Source organism: Synchiropus splendidus, chromosome 2, assembly GCF_027744825.2.
Source record: "Synchiropus splendidus isolate RoL2022-P1 chromosome 2, RoL_Sspl_1.0, whole genome shotgun sequence".
Taxonomy (NCBI): Eukaryota; Metazoa; Chordata; class Actinopteri; order Syngnathiformes; family Callionymidae; genus Synchiropus; species Synchiropus splendidus.
Genome location: NC_071335.1, coordinates 31492740 through 31517898, shown reverse-complemented (window position 1 = coordinate 31517898; position 25159 = coordinate 31492740). Strand labels below are relative to the sequence as shown.

Below are 25159 nucleotides of genomic sequence, written 5' to 3'. Positions count from 1 at the left end.
AGGGCGACGACCCGCCACGGAGCGAAGCACGTCACCTGTTATGATGCGCCCGTGACTGCATTGTTTGTCGGTTCACCATTTAGCTCCTCTTAACCGCGAAACACACACTGCACGCGCTTCCTGTCGCTTGTGATCCACCGCCATGGATCCCGCTCCATCCGCCCCCTCACAAATCGCTGCGCGCCAGAGACACGTTTTTCCAATAGTGACGTCAGCTCCCAGCTATTTTTAGAATGTTGGTCAGTCGTGGACGCACGCGCGGCGCAGTCTCGCGGGCGCTGGTTCTGCCCGGATCCCTGACGCGTCGAGTGACACACAGAAGGACTGAACTCTTGGATAAATGTTGCTCACAATGAGCGCGATTCTTTCTGACGCCTCGTTTAGCAGCGCTGTGCAAATACATCGCAGCCGCAGTTTATTTATAGTAGTACGTCATGAAACGCTTTCAAGAAACGTCATTCTAATCTGGGAAGACGCTGCATTCTGTACGGATTTGCAGGTGTGTCTAAGAACCATAAACGAACTCAACATATTCTGTGACCGTCAAGAAAGAAACGGGGTGAAGCCAGACTGCCTCCCCTTCCCTCCCTCACCCCCCGTTTACTCCATGTCGGTGCTGCAGTTGCCAAGCAACTTCAGGCGAGTAGAGTGGAAAATGGTTGAGATGCATTTTATGAATGAAAGTTAAGAAAAAAAAAAAAGGAAGGCATCGGGAGGACGTGCACACACGCACCATTTAAGTCACCGGCTCTTGATGCTCTGAGAAGCACGAGGACTTCATGGCATGTAAGAAAAGAAAACAGGAAAACTTTATTGACTTCAATAATGTGACTGACATAAACTTGAGAGCAAGGACACAAAAGGAAATTGAGAAAAAGCAAGTGCTGGAGAAATCATATTTACATTATGCAGAATCAACATGACTGTATTGATTATATCATGGGAGCTTTTGAAGAGACGAAGCAGCACCTTGAATCGGGAGTTAACACAATATTCTCCAAGGCAGTGCAAGAATAAATAGCATTGTAATCCCAGAAATGCATCACATTTGACAAACAAGGAGCCTCTTCAGAACTTTGTTTTTCTTTTGTACAAATCCTACAATCGAACAGTTGACACAATTTACACAAGCTTTAGTATCAAACATTGACAAGAGTCTTTCTAATACGCGAGACGCTTGCAGTAAAAATGTGTTTGTCTGTTCCCATATGAGGGTTGGCAACCTCAGCGCAAGCATCATCTGAGACATATTTGGCGCACTGAGGCGGAAAGGAGAGGTACCGAAATAAACTGTCCAAAGAAATCCTGGCTCGCCCCAAGCATCAATACCCTTGTGTTGTAGACTCATTCCGGGACTCAACAATTGTGTGGAAATTTGTCCAAGTTTGAAGCACAAAAGGTCTTACATGCAGTCCATGGAATTGTCAGGCATCAGTCCCATCGGGGCCATCTTCCCTTGTAAGCACGAGGGAGGCAGCATGCTTCCAACATTGGGGGACGGGTCAATATTCTCGCCGTCCTCCATTTTGTCAGCTATTCCATCCCAGTTGATGTGGAACCGGGTGACACGGGGGTTGGATGCCAAAATATTCCTCTGAAGCTGTGGAAGTGAAAGCCAAGTTACAGAGGGAGATACATGAACCACGTACTTTACACACAGAGACTTGTATTGTTTGTATGTAATAATAAACCTTTACTAACTGGCTTCATTCAGATTTGGGACTCGCTTGCTTCTGAAAACTTTAAAAGTACATTTCTGTCCACATTTCCTGTGGCTATGTTGTGAACAAATGTTACAAGTGGAGCACCACTGGTTCATACCTGATCATGATCAAGGTGATTTAACACAATCTGAGTTCAAGCGACAAATACCAATCTAAAGAAGGGCATCATTACAGCTAAATCTCCCCGACTCAAACCTTTTTGTAAAACAAACTCAAAGCTATTCAACTCAGTAGATTGTCAGTGATATTTGTCAGCCGATGAAAATGGAATTTAGCATTAGTGGCCTGTCTACAAAGCCTCATACCTTTGTGTAGTCTGGTTTCAAGGGCGGGTTTTCCCTCAGCTCGGGGTCTGTGTATTCGTTGTTCACATAGTAGCCGATGCGGATGAATTCTTGACCACGGTACGTGCAGGTGATAAGGACCACGGTCACTCCCACAGCATCGGTTTCAGGGATCAGGCCAGTGTTAGGGGCATTTGCCTGAAGGAAAAGAATAATAAGGAAACAGGAATGTTACTTTCATGAATTACCACCACATTGTGCAGCATTAAAAAAGACATTGCGGTGAACATTTTGCTTCATGAATTAGAACACACAAAATAAATCAATAAATGTACATGCTAAATAAAAAAAAAAAAGATAAAATAAGTATATTTTTTATTATAATGCTTTGCGACTAGTTTCCAATGGAATGTAGTTTGTTGTTTTGTTAGCTCCTTACAAGGGGGCAGAATGATGGATGTTTAGATGAGTGGAGTCTGAGAGGAAAAGATTTCTTTGGATGTGTCTATGAATGTACAACTTCAACAGCTCATTAATTCAACAAAATGGGATGTAGGGTGTCAGAACTAGCGTTGAGAGAGATTGTTCTGGTGGCCAGCCATGTTTAGGTCCATTCAGCTTAGTGTTCGGGAGACAAAGTGCTGCACTAGTGAGTTCTGGAGTCCAGATCAGTACATTATGCATTAAAATAATTGAAATCTAGACATTTATGAATCGATTCAGAAGTCGGAATCGTGACCCTTGGCTGTAATATCTGTGGGCATGACGCAAGGAGGGGTGTGCAAAAGGAGACTCCAGTGACTGGTTGAATTTGTGGGAAAGTTGAGGTGCGTGGCAAAAACTGTGGAACTTTCATAAACTCCAATCGCAACATTGCCATTTCCTGGAAGGACTGTTTAATATTCACTCAGTATTTCCCTTTGAAATCGGCTGACATCACACACCCCAAGTCCTTTATTCCATCAGCGCATTCAATTGCTTCCTCGGCTAAGCGGAACTCACCTGAAAAACAAACATGTGTCTACCAGCTGGTACCGGGCCAACAAGAACAGAGTCAAGAACCTGGTCGTACTCCTCACTCTCAGCAGAACCAACATAGATAATCTTCCACTCAAGATCTGGCAGAATGAGAGAGACAACAGTCCATTTTTTTGACATCAACAGAGAGGCATTACATTCAGAGTACATCAATAAAAATCTGAACTCATCGTCAGCGAGTGATGACGCATGGATTAATTTATGGGCAGTTGAGTAAGCAATTACCAGGACAAATGGAATTGTTACCACATAAGAGATTCATTTGTTTTCATTACATCAAGTTTCAACACATTTACAGTAACAACTTATGTCTCGTTTGTATTATATATATATATATATATATATATATATATATATATATATATATATATATATATATATATATATATATATTTCTGTTGGAGGTGTTTTTAATCAAGACATGACCCAAAAACAAGACACTTTTTCTACTTTATGTAGCTCTGACTTGTACTAGTCCTTGTTTTTTTTTTTCCTGATTTGCGATTATTTCAAGCTCCAAACTTATGTAATCACAACTTTAAAAACTTCAAAACAAGTCTTGACACTTATACTAATCATATAATAATAATAATAATAATAATAATAATAACAATAATATTAATTCCTTTTATTTGTTTATTTCAACTTTTGACATCAGGTGGCTGCTGATATGAACTGGTTTGACCTCCTACCCCGCTCGTGTGTGTTGGGTTCCCTATGGTCGTTCAGTAGGTGATTGTACTATTTATAATGTAGAATAGAATAGAATAGCCTTTATTGTCCTTGTACAGTGTACAATGAGATTTGAGCGCTACTCCCTTGGTGCAAACAATGTAAAAAGAATACATAAAAAAAAAATCAAGCAAGCAGAAAACAACAAGTAGGTAGTAATAAATAATATGTACACAAAGGTGTATATATTATTGTTATTATTATCCATGGGTTTGCTCTGTACATAATTTTTTTTTTGTGTGTGTGAAACATTCTGTGTTGAATTTCCTTCAAAAATACCATCAATGAAGTGTTATTAATTTTTATTGACATCTCAATCATTGTTACAAATTAAAATAAATAGACAATTTTCACGAGCAATTTTGAAAAAGAAACATTAGATTTTTTACAATAACTAAAGGAAGATCATATTGTGGTTCATTGTGATGGTTTGTATTTGGATCTTACGGAGCCCTGGAAGTGACATGCACATGCTTATTTTTTTGGATGTGACATGTTTGACTTTATTTTTTTGGCAAACCAGAACACAAGCATGTTCTCATCTGCACTCACTGATGGACAATGAACAGACTGTATTGTTACACGCAATTCAATGGTCTTGACAAGCTTGTTTTTTTGTTGTTGTTTTTTTGTACTCCTGTCAGAGATTTAGATGTGATTGCTGGTCTGCTATTAGCCACTTGTTTCTTATCTATGTCAAATAGTTTGGTCATACTAGTATTGTTGTCACATTTCACATAAAAAAATGACTAAAATAGGAGTGAATCAAACAATCAAGCTTGAATATCATTTTCATCATTTTTCTTTGGTGAGCAAGGCTTAGACAAAAAACAAAATAATGTACATAAAGTTGATTCCAGTGTAAGATGATGTATTTAAGACAAAAAAAAAAAAGATATGACAACAATCTGCAAGAGCATTTATTTTACCCAACACAGTGAGGGAAGCAACGTCATTTAAAGATGGTTCTTGTTTGATTTCATGACAAGACACATTACTGCTCACATCCCACGAGTTGGTATTTGTTGACCATCTTTCTTATACCCAGACACGCACTCCTGTGCAGATCCTCCTGACACTCGGTGGGTGAGGGCCAGTATTCGATCCATGTCTTCTCCCCCAGCACATACTGGTACCTGAGACAAAACACAGCTCCATGATGAGGAAGTGGCTTCATAAGAACCATGGTCGACACTGAACAGCGGAGGAAAAAGTTTTCGAACACAACATGCTTTCTACTGTGAGCGAATGGCAGAACTACAAAATATGAATTTGATTATGTGATGGTTTATTATTGTCATTCTCCAATTTGTTGACTTTGATCAGTCAAATTGTGAGAACTGACATATTGAAACTGTCAAGAATTTAGTCCAATTTCACGATAATATTAGAGATCGCCACATTTTGAACCACCAGAGACCTGGACTGAAATTCAATATATATAAGAGACAATGTAACTATCAATTGAGGTGAACTTGGTTGAGTTTTGGTCGACTCCTGCCCGCAATTTTTTAAATTTATTTATGAATTTATCGGATCACCATTTGCTGCAGCCAAAGTAGCAGCTACTTCCTGGGATGCACAACCAACACAATACATATCACATAACACGACACAATAAAATCACTGAAACAATCCTTTGTTCTAGGTTTTGCTTTACCCATGTGACATGCCTGATACCACGACCATGATGATCTCATACATTTGAGTTTTGCTATGTTTAGAAAAAGTCTGTTTTCACCTCTCCAGTCAAGTACGGATGGTAGTTCTGAATGTATGTGATGCACGACCAACAGTTCAATCATCCGCATATAAATGTGGAACCACACTTGTCTAAAACCAAAAGTAGGAGCCCAGGGGGACACTACAATGCAAACTTTCAAATGTCGTACAATTACCATGAAACAAAGAAAAAATAAACAAATAAATTAGAGCAAAGTTCTATATTGGACACATAGCTGCTTATCCAATTGATAGTAGTTGGACTAAAGCCAAAAGCAGTTTGTTTGTTAACTATAAACAAAGTCTACAAATGCAGCATTAATGTCAAGTAACGCAACTCCAACTAGGCTTCGTGAAAATATCAATTCAGGTTGAAGGTTTTCAATATCATTCATAGCGCGTGAGATTGATTTGCGCTTCATCGCGCGCACCTGCGCGTGCCGCTAGGCTTGCGTCCGCTTGAAGCTTAGAAGTCTGCATTCTACGTTAAACCCTGCGTGGTCGACGCGGATAAAACGCTGGTGAACCATTTCGGATTTATAACAACTCAAGACGAGGAGCTGCAAAGCGGAGCTCGACTGTGGCGGAAGTACTACGAACCGCACAACCTGCGTGATGTCATACTGCGCTGCTAGCTTTAGCACTAGCTTCCGACTAGATGCCGTCTCTCGCAAAACAAATGAAACACAGAGACTTTAGTAACTTTGTCAAGATTTACTTGCTTGCTTGCTCTACAGTATGAAACGAAGGTTAAAACGTTTCACTCAAGGGCGAAAAACAAACATCTCACTCAAAGTCTTGCGCCCATGATGTACTGATATCAGTGAATGATGATGTTTTAATGTAACTTTGAACACTGACGTGTATGACGGGAACTACACACCTATCCTGCTATTACTGAAATGTAGGAGGGACGCGGGGCAACAAAACCAGAATCTTACAGTCACTAAGTGAGAACAATGTCTCACCATTAACCAATTTCATGTAACTAGTGAATAAGTAATATTGCTGTTGTTGGTCAAAATAAGTTAACCATGTGTCAACTGTCTCTGTCAAGCAGTGGTGTTGTCTTGCTTGTCGCTTTTTCCATCCCAGAGTAACGCATCCCTGAGACTCAAAGCATGTGGTTCTCAATGGGGAACCACATACGCAATGGTTTAAGAGTTATATAGTGTCAGCAAGATGAAACGTCACTTTAAATCATGGTGTCAGTGTGACAGAACCATGTCCATCTATTTCTGAGAAGTATATCTACAGAAAATGTGACCCCTACTTGATCCGTTATGTCCGTGAGAGGAAGGCCGTGTGACCCAGAAAGAATTATGGGATTGATGATGCACCGTATGTAAACAGCAGTGATGTTTTCGTCAACAATTTGTTCCAAAATATGCAACATTCTTGCAATATCTGTCACACGAAGTGCTCGTGTTGGTAAACGCCCTCACCACCTGCCAGGCTGCGGCGCTTACTGACTCATGGACTATGGTGGTGGTGGTGGTGGTGCCAGTTGGTGGTCGAAAACGTGTTTACAATCACTCGGAAACAAAAGCCAAATGTGCAGAGGAGCAACAGAACCTGGCACCTGAAGGCTGACCGTGGTGAGATTTGTTCGTGGGTAAGTCATGAGTTCCATTAACACACCGATGTCTTTATGCTATTAGTCGAGTGTTTGTCGTGATACGTACAAAACATTTTCCCACACAACTCCGGGTGCAAATGAGCTGCTGATGTGCTTAAATTAGCTTGGTCTGAACTGCTGATCTCTAACTTAAGTTGAGAAAGCAACAGCGTGTAACATTTCGACATGAATAGATTATTTTCATATTTCCTGAGATGACAGGTTTCACTTTGAACAGTCCTAAATCCCAGAGTCAGACTCTCCAGCTCTCTGTTAAATGCTCCCTTGGACTATGTCACTTTCTCTGGGTGCGCCGCCCGGAGGCGTGTTCTGTGGGGGGCATCACTGCCCCAACTCCACCCCCACTGCAACACTTTAGAACAGAAGGGCAGAGCGACCTCGGCAGCACAATCGCGGACAAGGAGCAGCATTGACAGCCTGGCAATAACTGAGAGCTACAAAAGGTGATGACTTGATGCAAGCTATGTGACACACTCAACCGAAAGTCATTGAGGATCCATGTGTAGGGCACAAATCGAAAACTTACTTTCCATCCGTATCATCTTTGTACGTGTCCCTGGATGAACCCATGATGAGGTAGGTTTTTCCAGGGCGTAAATCAAGATCGCCCCTGCAGTATGGATAACTGAGGAACGTACGCAGTTTTCCTTCAATGTTCAAGTCCAGGCTTCCTGAAACGGGACCAAGACATGGAAAACGTGATTCTGAATCAAAATGTCACAATACGTGTTTGGTCAGAAAGCTGCTTATAGACTTATATTACTTTCAGTTACATGTCAAGTAAGATCTGAAATGTCTGTAATGTATCAGAGAATTGAAATAAACATGAATTCATTAGATACTTACTTGAACAAAGCTGTTAGAGTTTGTTCAAACAGCCTCACTCACCTTCTTTGATGACTTGCATGATTCTCATTGTGTAAACATCGGTGGACAAAGCATCGGAAAATGACTCCACAGACACTTTGTACACTGTGGGAAAAACATATGTTTATATCTGTGCCATCAGAGTACTCTTTAAGTACAAATCCAAGCCGCTGTTACTCACCATAATCTATGCTGTTGGTCTCTGTGCTCTCACACAGCTTGGCTAGTCGCTGGTTGTTGTTGATTTCACCTTTCTTCTGCATACTGCAGTTCTCTGGAGGAGAAAACATCAGACGACAGTTCGACATTTTGGTACCATGACGGGTTATTAATCATAGTGATGAGTCATTTATGAAGATACCTTTGTAAGACACACTTGCTACTCAAAACGTACATAAATCAAACAAGCAAAAAAACATTCAGTGCATGGTTAATTCGCTTGACCTCACTGCTGGCGGTACATGGTTAGACGAAAAACCCTGTTAGTCACATTAACAAAAGCAAACAAGAACCTGGGTGTATAGTTATTTTTGCAACTTCAAACTAGAAACGTGTCCATGTGGATGGTAGTTATTTTATTCGGGCAAGCCCACCAGGCCTTTGACCCTGCATGAGGGACGTGCCCTTACAGGACCTTTTTCCTTTCTTCATTCCTAAATTGGGGAGAAAAAAAATGCTTTCTCTTCCTCATCAATTCTGCCCAAATGTATTTTGGTCTGAAATAACTTGGGAAATCTTTGGAACATTTGTAAAACCAAACGAAACAATCCAAGAAAAAAAAGGATACAAATTTGATGAGTAATTTTTTTTTTCTGGCTTGAGCACATGCTTGCCAAAATGCGTGCACGATTGAGCCTACCTTCAGCACACTTGCATTCATCTTTGGTACAGAGCCTCAGCAGCTTTCCATCTTTTCTTTCCGGATGGTAAAACTTCACACATGGCGTCTCTGCAATAACCACATTAGAGGCTAAATCTTCCGTCTCTGATCCACCAACGTGTTTGCACACGTGCAATGACACTCACGGTCATAATATTCATAGACGGACACGGCAGCTGGTTGTAAAATGCCCCCCTTTATTGTGCGACGGAGCCTGAATGTGATCTCTTCTGGACGTTTATGGGAAACCTACGATGACATAGTATCAGTGAGTCACAGTCCCAGGACAGAAAGAGACACCGGCAGGATCTCCAACCTTGTCCAGGTAAATGATGAGAGAACCTCTCTCCGACAGGCCTTTGTTCATCTCGTACTTTGAAATAACTGCAGCCTTTCCTCTGACCAACTAGGTTCAAGAATATAAAGAATCACTTGTTGCCATTGGCACACACGGGTATCAGGTATTACCGCGTCCAGGTCCTTTGTTTCGGGGAGGAAGCCAGTCAGCAGGCCGATGTCCAAAATTGTCATGGTTGCATCCAAATCTGGATGTTTGTACCTGGCAGGGGAGGGGGGGAGGGGGAAAACACTCATTGGGATCAATTTCTCAAATTCTGATTCACACTTGCTTTACTAAGCCTAGAGATGATTGATCTATGTCACATCCTAACTCTTTATCTCTGAGCGGAAAACATCTGACAAACTCCTTCACTTGAACGGACAAGATGGCTACTTCCACCCTTGATATTGGTTATCCAGTCATAACTCATGACGACTCTTTTGGGTTCAACTGAGCTGCAAAGTCAACCGTGGTCTGTACTTACAAAACATCCATCCTCAACTTGAAAATTTCTTCATCGTCCTCAACAGTGTCTGGGGGAGAAGAAGAGCAGCCCATCACCACTCCTTCATTACAGTGTTTACTGAGAACTAAAGGTTAAAAATATCAAACACGGGAACAGAATGAGGAGAGAAACATGAGAGTTAAAAGCCTCATCGTTGCTGCTTATTAAACACTGTGTTCTCAACATGGTGTGGTGCGAGGGAAGAACGATCCCTTACCTGGGATCAGCTGCACCGACAAATTAAACTTCCCACAGTCACTTTCTTTTTCTTTTGGTATGGCGTAATACAGAGACACCATCTGGACAGACATTGAGATACACTTCAGTGAATAGTTGAGGAGAATACAGTGATGCTAAAGGACCATATTAATAACGCTGGTGCTCACGGACCGTCAGAGTGGCTTCTCCTGTGCCAGTCGCGACCACATCCACATCTTTGTTTATCTCGTTGAGCTGTGGGCAAATATTTTAGGATTGTGAAGTCATAGTTGAATGAGTTGGCAATGAGCAATATAGTGCATTATTTTCTTCCTAAATCAAATCTAATATACTAAGAGTATCTTTACATTAGCATTAAAAAAAAAAAACAAATGAATAAATGCTTGTATTTTCAAAGTCACAACTAGTGAAGGTTGAACTGGCTCCACCTTACAGTGAATGAGTCACAAGGACAACAAAAATAGACACTCAACAAAGAGGTGAGAAACAATCAAGGCAAGGAGAATTTTGGCCTGAAAAAATAACTTCTGTGCAGCAAAATAAGGTTTTGTGCAGCTTTTGAGCTTGCTCACATTGCGATGGGGTGACCCTCATTTTTGTCAAATGACACTGTTCTGAAATCTTGAAGTCTGGCTTCAATACAGAATCACTATGGTCAATGCAGAAATAACATCTCTGCAAACAAGAAGGCGTCTAGCTGTGTGTTCTCACCTTGGATGTTCTTGTTGCAAAATGGTTTCTCCTGTTAAACCTAAACTTCTCAGGTAAGGATTTTCCTGGCAGCATGAGATCAATGTTCAGATCGTACTGTGGCTCTCTTGCATTGGCCCAGTATTCCGACACGGCCTGATAGACAATGATAGTCGCCTGTTGGGAAGAAAAGCAGACAGAAGATCATCATTTGTTTCAAAAGGTTTCACAGAAAGTTTCAGGGTTACCTGAGTGGATCCGAAGCCTCCGCCCACCTTCTTCTGTTGGCTGAACCATCTCACGATAGGTTTGGCTTCTTCAAAAGCCTGAATGAAACAGAAAGGTTAATATTGATTTTATTGGCATCATAAAACAAAAAAAAACATAATGGAAGATCTGCACAATGTATTTTTATCTTATAACATGCAATCACGCTGATCTGAAAAAAGAAAAACATACCAGAGGCTACTAAAAATGAGCTTCACATCTAAAACTCACAACTGTGGTTGTGCTCTAACTGACATGCTCCAATCAAACTTTACAGATTTCGTTCATTTGGTTTCACAAACTTTCTGAATATTTCCATTGCTTCCTACTGCACTGCTGCACTGTCCGTCACTCAACTCCAGTAAAAACCAGCAAGTGCAGTGGAGCTAGCGAAAACACAGGCAGGCGCGTGTGCTGACAGAGGCTACAGGGTGCGAAATTCCCAGTTACGTCACCTGGTGTAGGATTTTCCCAAGTCAGAAAGTGGGAGAATCCTCACCGCCACGAGCACAAACTCCAAGATGGCAGGAAATTAAATGAAATACACTTCAGAGGTAACTACTCGCATTCTCTCGCTCTTGAAGTAAGACTAATTTTAATAGGATCCACCTTAAGCCACCTACCTTGACCTTCACCAGGGCCAGAAGAGCATAAGCAGTGGCCTCGAGAGAGTAGACACGCCCCTTTGGAACAGGCCAGTGGGTTTGCCCTGAGGGAGACATAAGCCAGTCAAGTCAAACAGCATTATCCAGTTGATGCTGATGCCAGACTGGATGGAGGGCCATTATTTTAAAATCAAGCAGTGGCATTATCAATTCATTCTAATTTTCTGTGAAGGATTCCATCAAATATTAAAGTGCGATGACATTACCTGGAGCTGCAAACCTGAAGAGCGCATCCTTCTGCAGTTTTCCTTCATTGGCCAAAGCATATGACGTCATGGCAACTGCATAAGGGTTAGTGAGGGAAGGCAAGCGCCTCTCCAGGTAGCTGGCGGCTTTCTCTATTGCTCCTGGTAGACTCTGCAGATTTGATAAAACAAACAGCAGCATCTTGTCAAAATCAGACTCTTTAAATCACTTTCTTCAATAAAAGATATTTGACAGACAGGCTTATGCTGAACATGGTTGTTTTTCCAGAGGGCAAAACATACTGGGACTGTATGACAATGAAAACATACATAGAAGGTTTTGGGTCATAATTTCAATTGACAAGTTAAATTTCACTATATACAGTGGTACCTCGGTTCTCGACCACAATCCGCTCCAGACGGCCGTGCGAGAAGCGATTTGTTTGAAATCTGAATCGTTTTTTCCCATTACAATGAATGAAAAAGAAATCATGTGTTCCAAGCCTTAAAATAGTCTTTTGTAGGAGTGAATGTAGAGTGTCTGCTGCAGGTGCGCTGTTCCTCTATGTGTGTGGCCGCTGCATGTGGGAGGGGTTGCCGAGTGAGTGACGTCTCTCCAGAAGTGAAGAGGTGCCCGGTGCGTGTCCAGCTCTGAATGTGCGCTTCTGTGCAGTTTGGCTGTGACAAAGTCATAAACCAAGTAACGCTCTGTCCCAGACTCGCCTCATCCCTGTCCCAGTGACAACAGGACATCAAACCCTGGAGTGAGCGCTCCAGCCTCGGAGGTGAAGAGAGCGAGCACCTCCCCTGTGACACTCGACCACGGTCCAGTGCGGAGACAGGAAAGGTTTTACACCTCAATATGAAGAAAAAACAGTCAGTAAATGTAGCTAACGGGACACGTCTGCATACAGAGGCTGCATTATACACAAAAACAAAGCGCGTTGTCGGTCAGCCAATTGGTCCGCGCACGTTATGTTTTTTTTCGAGGGCTGTTCGAGTTCTGGATTTTCGTTCGAAATCCGAAGCAAAAAAATCTCAAAATTTTTGTTCGAACTCCAATTTGTTGTATATATATGATTCAAGAAAAATGCACATATGAAAATGTGACATTAATTCAAATGCAAGAAGTCGCCAAGAAGTGAGAGAAACAAAGCTGAAAGGAAAGTTTTGACATTTACTGAAATGGTTTGTTTACATCGAGTGGAAACCTTGATAAAGCATTATTTATAACACTTTAGCACGCTGTTCACAAGGTGCTATACAGCTGTGCTGAGTTTTGAACCAGCTGGAGGAGTGATAGGGATTTCTTCAGTAGTCCAGGCGGAAAACTTCAGTAGTCCAGGCGGAAGAATATGACCGTATTGATTACCGGAATTTAGAGCGTTCCGGAATAATTGCCGCACACACTAAATTTATGAAGGACAATGGATCTAGTTCACACATAAGGCGCACCGGTCTATAAGCCGCAGGTTCAGTGGTACTGTCTGCGCTGTAGACAGGTCTGTGGTTCGGGGGTCCAGCCGTAATCTCATCATGTTTGCGTGGAGTCGCACTGTACACATAGTTTCCGCCATCTCGTGCAGTCGCCTGAGGGAAGAAGCTCACCCCCTGTGGAGACTTTTCCGAGACAACCTGCACCTCTCCAGCTGAGATCAAGTCCGCGGCCAAATCCCGACTTGCTTGTGTTCACGTCGGACTTTTGAGCCAAACGCACTGTCTCGAGACAGCGTCTTAAATCTTTTCTTCACATTAAAGCCCTCAGAATGCACTGTTTTCGCCCGCGTGCCCAAAGTTCAGCAGCTGCTTCTTGATTCCAGACCTCCAGGACATCAACTCCTTTGACAGAGCTGTGGACACGCGGGCGAAAACGGCACATTTTGACTGCTTCAAGGGTAAATAAAAAGCCTCTGATTTCAATAATTTCATCGCCTCCGATTTAATCTGATCGTAGCCCGTACAAATCCATATATTAGCCACAGTGCTCTGACCGCGAAAAATAAGTAGCGGCTTATTTTCCGGAAATTACTGTAGTTTTCCTTAATCGACGGGGGTAGAGTGTGGGTTTGATTTTGAAGAGCATTTTCAACTGGAGTAAAAAGGACTGGATTGTTTTTTAATGTGAGGGTCAAAGGAGCGAGAGGAGTCATATGGGACACTGAGGTTTTGGGCTTCAGGATTGATGTATTTGGACAGGGGACTGAGGCTGCTATTAGGGAAGCTATGAGAGTTTGGTTAGGGAAGCACTGATATAAACCACAGGTAAATCTGTCTGTGACTAAGAGAAGTTCCCAAAGGCTGAAGATATTCTGGTACCAGTATGAATACTGTGGATATTCTGGTATCCACAGTGGAAATATAACTTAGGACAGTTGCAAAAATAAAAACTTACTCCAATGGATGCATCACAATGTGTTTGAGACTCCTGCAACGCAACAAGGACGAACGCTGTCATGGAGGCATCTGAATCTCCGCCCTTCACATCTCCCTGCATACAGCAGCAAGTCAGGCTTTTAGCAGTGAGCTAAAGGATGGAGTTGTGAGACTGTAGTTCAGCACATACAATCATTTCTCCGTGATACACTCTTCCAATTTCTTTGAACATTCCATCAGGCTGTTGAGCATTGAGGATCAGATACTTGACGGCATCACAAATGTCAGATTTTTTCACTTGAATCAGCCTCTCAGCGATGGCGAGCACCTTGACAACGTAAGCAGTCAACCTTTCAGAGGAGACAAAACAGATTACACATGTAGCATCTCCAGTTCAGCCACACTTAGGTTGAACTGTCTCAGGCAGTCAGCAACACTGACAGGGAGATCCTTATTTCTATCTCCTTTTAATGCATATTGACCAACCACACCATTAATAGGAGCTTCCCTCATCTACGAGAGGTTTACACACGCATGAAGAAGAGGGTTCGACATCTCAGAGGCTTTCTCATGCTTGAGATGTTTCATCATTCACAGGCATCCCAAGAGGATGTCTAATGCAGGAAAGGCTTCATTTGTAACCTGAGAGATTGTCTTGCGTGTGAGAGACTGGAAACTTGTGCACAAAAGTGAGTCAGGATAAAGGAAGTACTCCAGTACACTAGGGCAATTGTGACTTGCCTTAGCATGTTTGCACTCAAGGCTGAGCTGAATGGTTTCGGTTACATTTATATCTCAAACAAGGGTGGTTAATATTGAACAAACAAGGCAGACTGGATTATCTTACCAACTGCTGCTTGGTCTGTTTGCCCACACAGCGAAGGAGCCGTCGTTTTTACGATACGTTAGTTGCTTTGCGTATCCTGAAAAAAAGGTAAGCTATTAGGCACCTGTGAGCATCACAGATGGCCTCAGAGTTTGGATGTGTAAACAGTCATGTTCTTAAGACTAGCACTTGTGCGTATAGCACTCTCTTGCCACTGCGTCATGTAGGTTTACCTACCTGTTTTGATGTGTTGCAGTGCTTCATCACGTTTGGTCAAGCCAACATCTTCCCACTGGTTAGTTCTGTCCAGGTACAAGGTCGCAATGACAGGCAGAGTCATGTGGATCATGTTCTGCTCTCCACAGCCTGATGGTTGGTAGATCATTTGCTCCATTGCGGTTCCTCGAATTGCATTTTCCAACACGACACTTAAATCCTCTCTGCCTGTGAAGAGGAAGTTATTTTTAATCTTATTTTCCATTCAAAGTGAAGACACAAACCTGTCCTCACCTGTCACTGAGATATATGTGTTGGTGGGTGAATTTGGGACGATGTCTTTCTTGGGGATTCCACTGTTGAGAGATACCGTCTGCTTGCCATCTAGAGAAGCAGTGTCCAGTCAGAGTGATACTGTCGAAGAGTGTGCAGCAGCCTTTCACTCACCGACACCTTCTTTGGCAGGATCAAGATGCACTATCAGAGGAGATTTTACCAGGACGCCTCTGGACTGGATAGGGTTGACAACACCGTTTTAATTTTACTGAAACTATAAGCAACATTAGTTTTTTGGTCACTCACCACTACACGAAGCGGCTTCTGGATACCGTCTGTGAGTTCAGTGTCTCTCACAGCAGCTTTGACCTCGATCTGGTGCTCTCCTTCCTTCATGGGAATGATAACATATGGGACAGATCTGGTGGATTGTGGTCCAACTGTCACTTCCTGCCTGTATTTCCCGCGTTTGGATGCTGAACTGCATACATGCGGCTTCTCTATAAGATCCACTCGCACCTTGAAGACAGCAGATCGGGAGGACACCATGAGAAGAGGTCTCCTTTTAATGGATCTCCAAGAAACTTAAATGCAATCCATCCCTGTCTAGCATCATTGACCTACCGTAGCACCCTCGTCCCGATAGTTATGGAGGATTGCTTTGATTTCAATTTGCTCCCCAATGACAGCTGAATAAGGCAATTTGAGTTCAACAAAAAATGACTTCTCCACGATCACTTCCAGTGGATCACCGACACATATTCCTTCAAGATCAGATACAGAAAATTGGTATGAAGGTAGTCACAGGTATAAAACATGAATAAAAAAGTGCTGACCGTTGCTTCTGGACAGACTGATGCCGGTCACCTGCCAGGTTGTGATCGAATCTTGCAGTGGAATATATCGCTCAATAGACTTTGTTTCACTGAAAGAAAAGACGTTTTAGTTGCCCATAGACTTCCCCGAATGAAACTGTCTTTGTAGACACCAGTGTGTCATGCCATAAACTGCTACCCATCTGTTAAGCACAACCACAAAAACTTTCAAGTCAGATAAAGATGGCTGACAGTAGATGCAGAACTTGGGAGGAATATCTTTCCTTTCCTTTCAGTCATGTAGATCCTTGTGGGAAAAATATGAGTAAATAAATAAAAAAATATTTTGTTTTGTGTTCGACTAATAAAGACCATCTAATTTATTGATTTCACAAAATAAACAAACAAAAAAATTGGTTGTTAAAGTAGTAAAAATAGTTTGGCAGATAAAAAGATTTCGCCAACAGTCACTTCCTGGCATCTCACCAATAGTGCTCTCCTGGGGCGCATGCTGGAAGATGGATGTATGTCCACAGCCAGCTCTCAGGGAACTTGGAGCGAGACCTAATGTCATTACTGTCTATGTAGCTGTCGTCATCATCGTCAACTGCAACACGTAAATATATCCAATTGAATAATGTTAGATGAACTTCATGTGGCTGATCTTTGTGTCTTTGTCTTACCACGAGCCAGTAGAAGTGCGTTGTGCTTCATCTCAGCCTGTTTGCTCTCTAACTGTGTGCAGCAGTACATGAAGGCGGTAACACAAGCAGGTCCTTCTGTGATGTATTCGCTCCGTGTCTCGCAGGAGTATGACAGCAAGGATTCTGCCATTCCCTCCTGACAACATTCCTTCTCCAACTTTTCTGTAAAATTACTCACTGGACATGTAACAGGAGATCACATTAAAAAAAAAGAAACTTTTTCTGTACACGTGGTAAAGCCCACTATATTTAGAAATGGATTTATACCTAAACTTTCTGTGACTTCTCTCAGGGTCAGGGATCGTCTCCTCCTGCTGGTTGTTGGACACTTCAAATCTGAAACAGGAGCAGAGTGAAACTAAAGAACAGTCTTCATATTTCTTTCTGAGCTTGAATTGAGAAAATGGAATAATCCTGTATTATTCACACAGGGATTGGTTTTAGAGTGTTTCTGCCAGTTTCATATGTGGTTGTTGAACGGACATATTTGTTGTACAATTGCTTTTTGACCGCCTGATGATATTGCCTCATGGCTTATAAGGTGGTAACACACTCCTTTGTTTTCTGATGTTGATTTCCTCTCCAGTGTCCTTAGCTCAATCCTATCCTTGCCCACGTCGCCAAAGACAACCACAATCCACAATCTAAACACAAATGAATGACTATGTGGATGACACGTGGTTGTCAGCACGAAAGTGCAGAGCTCCAAAACTGTTCCCAGAGGATCAATCTCAAAATATATGTTGACATGTGCCGTGGATGAGGAAGAGGTTCTCTCTGCTTACCTTTCCTGTGCTGGGTTCCAGACGCAGTGTTGGACTCAAGAAGAAGTCCTGCATCATAGAAGACATTCATGGCATCCCTCCCTCCACCAGGGGTACAGCCAGTGTCATGCTTCTCCACCAGGTCCCAAATCTGATCATCATGACATTTGTTAAGATCAAACATCAGCATTTTCCAAAGTTGAGAAATCGGTTTCTTTCAATAAAATAGTTTTTAGTGATTTTATGATGTGTGTTGTCTAACAACAACTGCAGACGCCAAAACACACACTGGCTGTCCTTGACACAATGCTTCCAATACCATTTCTTATCTGATCTCTCACTGAATTCTTTTGGAGGAGCTGCAACTTCCATTCACAAAAGACAAACTAGAATTTGAGCATGTACATTTAACAAAAAGGCTGGCTAGGTCATTGTCTTGACTGTGCATGACCTCCAGTGGTTAAAGATCAGGCTTCTAACTCTGAACTGCAAAACATGAGAAACTGGACACTCTGTTTTTTTTTCAGCAGGACACCCTAAATTTCCCATCATTGGTGCCTGTATAATGCCCTATTCATAGCGTCATCAAACTGGTAACCATGAAAACGGTGTTTCTGCCCCGTACTGTCGCTGAATATGTTTGAAATTCGCGGAAAACGTGGATATGAATGCATGGAGGGAGATGAACAGAAATTTAGACAAGATTGTAGTAAAGGAAATAATCATTATAAAAATATGGATTAAAAATTGGAATCGGAAGAATTGCCCTGGAGACCCATGAGACTGAAAGTGTTATTGTGACAACACATGGCTTGTTGGGAGGGCTATGGGCTGGAGGTAGGGCGAGCTGAGAGCCTGATGCATTTCAAACAGCTGAGTTCAGATCAGAGGCCTGCTCTTGTCGACCGCAAGATCTTGAGTTTTATAAATGTTTTGGTGGAGGAATTATTCGCTTATTTTTTTCTGAACTCAACCTGCACAGAGAGGAGAGAGTCAAGACATTGCCTTTTGTTGTGTGAGCCGGTGTTTGTTGTTAAGAACGTAGACTCCTTTGTCCACGGCCACCAGTCCCACAGCTGCTCCTGGATCTCCAGTCACCTTCAGACCGAACACCCTACTGGGTTTGAATGTTTTAGGGCCACCTATTAAGTCCAGCTTCAGCTAAATGAGAGAAACAGACGAAACATAATTCAATCAAAGAATAAAATAGGTGTGAAATTCACTCTGTTGCTGCTCAAACTGGAGCTCATGAGCGACAATTTCCAAGTGCAGATACAATATGTTGAACCACGCTTACCGTCCCTGTGCAGGTGTCATGAACATCCACCCAAACGGAGTCAGACACCAGCTCATTTTCAGCGGCGTGGTAGTAAGCTATGATTCGGAAGGACGGCACCAGCTCTTTGGTGATGGGAATGATGAGGTTTCTCATGATGCCTTGCTTCTTTTCGCGGATGAAGCGCACCAGCTGTCCCTTGCTCATGAGCTACACAGAAATCCATGTTTCGCAAGAGATTTACGACTAAGAGAAGTTTCAATCAGACACACAAACTCTCACCAGGACTGTGATGTCGATGTTGTCTTTGTTGTTCTGCATGTTCATGTTCAAAGTGACTTTCATGTTGTCTCCCAGTTTCAACTTGGCATCTGTGTTCACCCCTTTTTAAAAAAAAGTAAATTTCAGTGCCATTTCTAGTCACTGACAATATGCAGTGTATAGTCAAAAAGACTGTGTTGGACTTTGTCTTACAAATGCTGATATAGTTGCGGCTGTTGGACTGATAGGCTGTTGCTTCCATGGTAGCTGTCGCTTGGTGGCCCTCGATGTTGGGTACATTTGTTGCTGCCTGTATAGTCAGACATAACAAGAATACAATCACAACATTAGGAAAAAGTCACTTGAGCCACGGAACCAGTACAAACACTGGTTATCAATGCCATGCCTAGCAGATTTAATGAAGAGTGTGAAGAAGAGTTGAGATGTTCCGACTTACACTGATCCTCAGTCTTGTGTCACCTGAAGCGGTATCAATTGGAACCTTGGCAATGCCATCGTCATTGGTCACACCCAGACGCCGGCCAGGATTCACTGTGACAGGAATGTTCCCCGCAGGGCTGCCATTCGGGTTGAGGACTTCAACCTAGCCATTGGAATTAAAGGAGTCATAAAACCTGAAAATGTTGTTTTCTGTCTGTCTGTCTGTCCATCCAACCCCAAAGTGTCCAATTAATATTGAAATGACAATTGAGATCCAACAATTCATTTGTTCAGCCATTTGTATGTGAAGTCAATGAATGGTGTTCAGACCAGACGGGATCACAACGCACCCAAACATCCATAGACAGTGACGGTTTGAAGTATTTGGGCGTTCTTCTGAAGTTGATGGTGTACGGTGATGACACGATTAGAATCCCCTTCAATTCCTGTTCCACCATGTCACTGCCTGTTCAAGATAGGATGAGATACAAACCTCAGTTTTGCTGAGGACTTGATGGTCCGTGCAACTCTCTTACCCGTCGATGTCAGCACCCTGACAGCAACAACGATAGATTTTCCCTCCAGCTGTTGAATGTTCGGGAACGTTTGGGTGATGTGCTCTCTCTTCAGAGTCACTGTGCCTTTGCCTTTCTCGATCTGATGAGACAAGGTCAGACCAAGAGTTGACCTCAAGTGGGATCGTGATGAAGGACTACAAGAGCATGGGGAGGGTTTTTGTGGGGGAGTCTGGAATCATACCTAACTTTTCAGTGCATTAAAGCAAAACCTACCTGAACTCTCTGCAGTGAACCTGGCAAACCGATCCTCCGGTCCTCTGTGTCGATCTCAAACACCACATATGCGACGCCCTCCACTTCTTTTCCAAACAGATACCTAAACATTATATCAAACAATATCACAAACACTCAAAAATGTAAAGCGAGTACTTTACATACGTGGCTCGGATGTCGATAGTAAGCTGAGGATCGTTTACAAAATAAAATGGTCGCTGACTCTTCAGTTGAACCTCAAAACTGGGGAGCACTGCAGAGAAAAGTTTTTCGTCAGTATTTGAGTTGAGTGTGCTGAAGTTTTGAGGGATATATATAAAGTTCTGACCGTATTCTTTGACCTCAAACTCTGCAATGTACTTTTTCTGTGGGCTGTCCTGGAACCGGGTCACAACTTTCCACACTCCAAGGCTGCAGAAGAGAACAGATGAGACTTTGAGGAAACTTGAGTGTTTGAAATAAACAGATCTCTGGGTTACTGATACTGAGACTGTTCATTCTTCAACATGCGTGTGAGGTCACAAGATGGGCATGTTTAAAGTAAAAACCTACCTGACTAATTCACCCAGTTGATATTCCCCATTCAGTAACCCCGAATTCAGAGCGATTTGATCATCGTACACAACATGTCCTTCAGGTGTCTTGGCAAAAAACACAAAACAAGGAACAGTTGAGCAGGAAAGAAGACAGCACACTAGTATTTAATATTGTATACCATTATCTCAATAGTCACGGATGAATTTGTTCCTATTGTTTCCATTTGGGGCGTCAAGCCAAACACCCTGTAGTAGACTGAAACAAGGAATAAAAACAGCATTTATCAAATCATGGGCACTTTGTTTACCATTGTTGTTTACCATCCAGCTGACAAGGTGAATGAAAAAAACCAAAAAACTATTACAATGTAATGGAAAATAAAGCAGGGATGACAGTTGTCTCACAAAATACAGAGGTCATCCCTCTTTAGACTGACCCCTTACAACACCATAGCTGAGGGTTTGATCAATGTCACCCTACTTGTTACTCTTCTGTACGCCACGATCCAAAAATGGAGCATGTGCCAGTCTGTGCCATTTGTGATCATTCTACACTGCGGCACCTGTGAGTTTCTGCTTCCCTCTGATTGTGCCTGGCCTGTGGAGTAAAATGTGGACTCCTTGGGAAGTCACTTCGCTCCGTTGGAGATCGCCTTGTTTTCCCAGTTTTTCAGGGCCCCGCGCTATTTATGTCAGTGTTGTATTGTGTAAGAAACCATTTTTGTAATATGTTTTCTGTTGTGGCATTTCCCACTCTGAGCCTTCGCGCTAGTAAGTGTAAAAAGAGATCATTCTGCACTGTCTTGTTTGGGTCACACTGCCATCTCCATATGAGTGCATGTCCACTAAGTTGTGTGGCAATGACTCTGGGCTGCCCCCTTATCATGTTGTTATGCGATTCACTTACTGCTGTCTTGTTTTAACTGAGCAAGAACGTTTTAAGAGACCACTTCATCAACTCTCTCCGTGAGCGCAACCTTTGCTGAGCGGGTCTTACCTTTGGTGTTGGGTGTGTAGAGGGTCTTGTCAGTCTGTATAAACATGTAGCCTGCCTGGAAAGTGACCATGACCACTCTCTCCAGTAGTCGGTCAGGAAACTGGGCCTGAAGGTACACAAACTGGTTTGCATTGGGATCCTTGCTGAAGCCCTCGGCAGGGATCTGCAACCACCAGAAAGTCTTGTTATTGTTAAAGATAGCTGGCAGAGAGAAGGTTCCTGAGAGAGCACTACGAATGATGTCGGGAACAGTTGAGTCAGCATTAGTGGGAAAGTTGTGTTTTTCGGTTTTGTGTGTGATCGATTGGACGGGTGAAAACCTTCTCCTCTGCATCCATCCACAGTTGATCAGAGATCAAGATTTTCTCAAACAGCAAATCAGCAGCTATGCCTTCGGACATGTCCATCAGAACATGTTTCAGTGACTTTCAAACCAGAGAACATGTCGCCAATTTAAAGATGTGTATTTTGTCATATGTAGAGCGTGAAATGGTCCAAAAATGTGGGTTTCATTACCGTGACTTGTGCGAATCGTTGAAATTTGTTTGCTGCATTCAGGTTCACCGTCAACTCTGCGTGGGTTTTGCCCCTTGTTGGATAACTCTTCACGTAGATATTGACCCCGATTTCACCACCAGAGCAGTCCTGACACTCCACAAAGATATTTTCAGGCCCGCCCACTCGCATTATGCTGGGTACTGTCATCAGCGTCCTGCAGAGCAAGAAAAGACCCACAAAAAGGCTCAAGATACATTTCAGAATCATCCTATACTAGACTGACCAGATGTTTATGAAAAAGAAAATGAAGACCCGACTACAGTTGGTGCACATGTAGGTGGGTTACATGTCAAAGTCATATATAAACAGAGGGTGATTTTTAGTTTACTTTTTATTTTGCTCAACATTATTGCCCTATATTCATTTTATCCATAGTATACTTTTTTACCACCTAAAATATTGCTGATAGCAGTAAGCCCAGTGGGAGCACAGGTGGCAGTCTCGCTCCAGAACTCAGGGAAGAGAGAAGCAACATCTACATAGACGTCACGTCTTCCACATAGAGCTCTCGACGTGATTCACTCAACATTCACAGAAGACTCGCTGATGTTGTGGATGCTGGAATCCGTGGATAAAATTTGCCATCTTTTGTAGGTAGACCTCTGACTGTACTCTGCTGTACCTCTGTTGTCAAAATGCACGTGCAGCCATTCATCCGTCATCACTGCTACGACAAACTCTGAACATATCTCTGCACAGCAAGTGAGGATCACACTGAACACCACCAAAATGTGATCATCCGTTCCCTGCCCCTACATCGACATTTCCCTGAAATTTCATTGATATTTGTTTTCGACGTATTCTTCTAGCAGTCAGAGAAACACCGCTGATCATAAAACCTCCTTATTGGAGGCGTCGCGACTCCTCTGTATATAATATTTGCGCCCAGAAAGTTCTAAATAACAACTCACATATGGCACAAAAACACCACAAATTCACCGGAGACCAACTGTCGATTTGAGGAATGTCATTTGTTCCTGGGGAAAGTAAGAAGGACATTTATCCAGGTTTACCTCTGTTCTGTCCCCCCCTGTTTGTTTGTCCTCATCTGGACTTTCTATTGTCTGGGTAAGAGCATCAAGTAAACAGAGAGTTTCACCAACTTTGCTGCAGCGCTGACTGGCCAAACAATGTGTAATCCATTTGTTAGCCGGATAAAGTAAAGTCAAGAGTAGTGATTATGACCGGCTGAGTCAGCTTTTTTTTTTTTTTTTTTTTTCAGACAAATTGCACATTTGATTTGGAAGTTATCAGACAGCAATAAATAATTTGACATCTCCAATGAAATATTTTTTTATCTATTCAGTATTCAGTAATTCAACACTCACAAAGGAGCTGCCTCTGCCAGAGAAGAGAAGCAGGCGAAGGCCACAGGCACCAGCAGCCACAGTCCACTTCCACCCATCCTGCTGTGATGTCCAGCTGCTGTCACAAAGTGTGTCCACTTCTGGCGCGTCCAGGTTTTATCTTCCATGGTGATTCCATCAGCCCCTCCTCCTGTGTACTGACACAAACACGGCTTCCCAGCAGCAGTTGAGAAACACCATTGATAAAGGCTGTTGCAATGGACAGAATAAACAATGTCTCTCCCCAAAAATCGATGAAATCAATGGTTACCGAAACCAAAACTTTCCGTTTTTACTAAATGTTTGCTGTTTTTTTATTTTTTTTGAGACACATGCATGTCACTGAAATGCCTGCAATGAAAACTCAAAAGCCAAAAAGCAGTCAGTGCACACGCTCAACCAGATGACAGTGATGTGTCCATTTCAGATTGGGTTTAGTTTCACATTAGAAATGAGGCCTTCTGGACTTGAAGAGAAATGCAACACGGTTGCTTTCATTCTGAGGAGAAACATGCATGACAGCCTTCTTACTTGAGAAGAAATACTTGTAGAGGACCAGACAATGAAGAAATGAAGTTTACAAACAGAATGCGGTCTGAGCGCCGCCATGATGATGCAGAGGTGAACTATAAAATGTCGCCACAGTTTCTCTTTCGGTTCCTCTCGACGTCTTAGGTGTATGATTGTATCACAAGCTACATGAATCATAAGCAATGAGTTAGAGTTGCCATGTTCATTGAGCAGAACAGAACATAAATAAAGAGCTCATCCAAAAAAAACAAAAAAACAGCACAAGGTCCTGTCTCACTAATAATTAAACTAGTCCAGATTTGCCAAGCTAAAGAGCATAGAGCAATGAAACTCTTCTCCAAGACCTAGGAGGAGTAGCTTTTAGTTTTGCAGACGCCCTGACGCCCTCCTTGCCAAAAGCCTGTAGGAGGAAGTGGGACCTATTCCTCTAAAGCTACGGGAGCAACAGTCAAGTTACAGAGGGAGATGCAGGATCCATGTACTTAATGACAGTTTTTCAAAAGTAAAGGAAAAGAAAAAACAACTTGCCTGCCATTGGTGGACCATCAAGAATAGCAGATAAATGGAGGGGACTTCCGGCTTGCTAATGGAGTAGACAGACGCAGGACGAGTCAGCTCTCCCAAATTCATTTATAACCCCTTAAACAAAACTCGAAAACCCGACATTCAAAATCCAAACTTCGACTACGAG

General features: G+C 42.5%; 2 protein-coding genes across 2 annotated transcripts; both read right to left on the bottom strand.

The window, feature by feature from the left end:
* Positions 1-741: 741 nt before the first annotated feature.
* On the bottom strand, positions 742-3339 carry LOC128754382 (histone chaperone asf1b-B-like). Its single transcript, XM_053856959.1, has 3 exons — positions 3011-3339; positions 2030-2206; positions 742-1600 (listed from the first exon to the last, which is right to left on the bottom strand). Exons 1-3 carry the CDS (start codon positions 3194-3196, stop codon positions 1403-1405), a joined length of 561 nt encoding a protein of 186 aa, XP_053712934.1. The 5' UTR covers positions 3197-3339; the 3' UTR covers positions 742-1402.
* A 1337-nt stretch (positions 3340-4676) lies between these two features.
* On the bottom strand, positions 4677-24084 carry LOC128754612 (complement C3-like). The gene is made up of 43 exons (XM_053857344.1): positions 23920-24084; positions 22550-22745; positions 22034-22196; positions 21216-21292; positions 21053-21141; positions 20829-20911; positions 20666-20753; positions 20501-20603; positions 20246-20366; positions 20060-20175; positions 19726-19872; positions 19482-19578; positions 19290-19390; positions 19029-19217; positions 18737-18892; positions 17753-17882; positions 17235-17303; positions 16947-17144; positions 16750-16870; positions 16285-16373; positions 16073-16212; positions 15755-15967; positions 15620-15683; positions 15467-15556; positions 15194-15400; positions 14978-15053; positions 14321-14480; positions 14150-14245; positions 11779-11929; positions 11531-11616; positions 10889-10966; positions 10662-10817; positions 10122-10184; positions 9949-10030; positions 9711-9759; positions 9355-9445; positions 9203-9292; positions 9033-9135; positions 8866-8955; positions 8188-8280; positions 8028-8111; positions 7666-7810; positions 4677-4914 (listed from the first exon to the last, which is right to left on the bottom strand). The coding sequence occupies exons 1-43, from the start codon at positions 24063-24065 to the stop codon at positions 4773-4775; spliced, it is 5028 nt and encodes a 1675-aa protein (XP_053713319.1). The 5' UTR covers positions 24066-24084; the 3' UTR covers positions 4677-4772.
* Positions 24085-25159: the final 1075 nt, after the last annotated feature.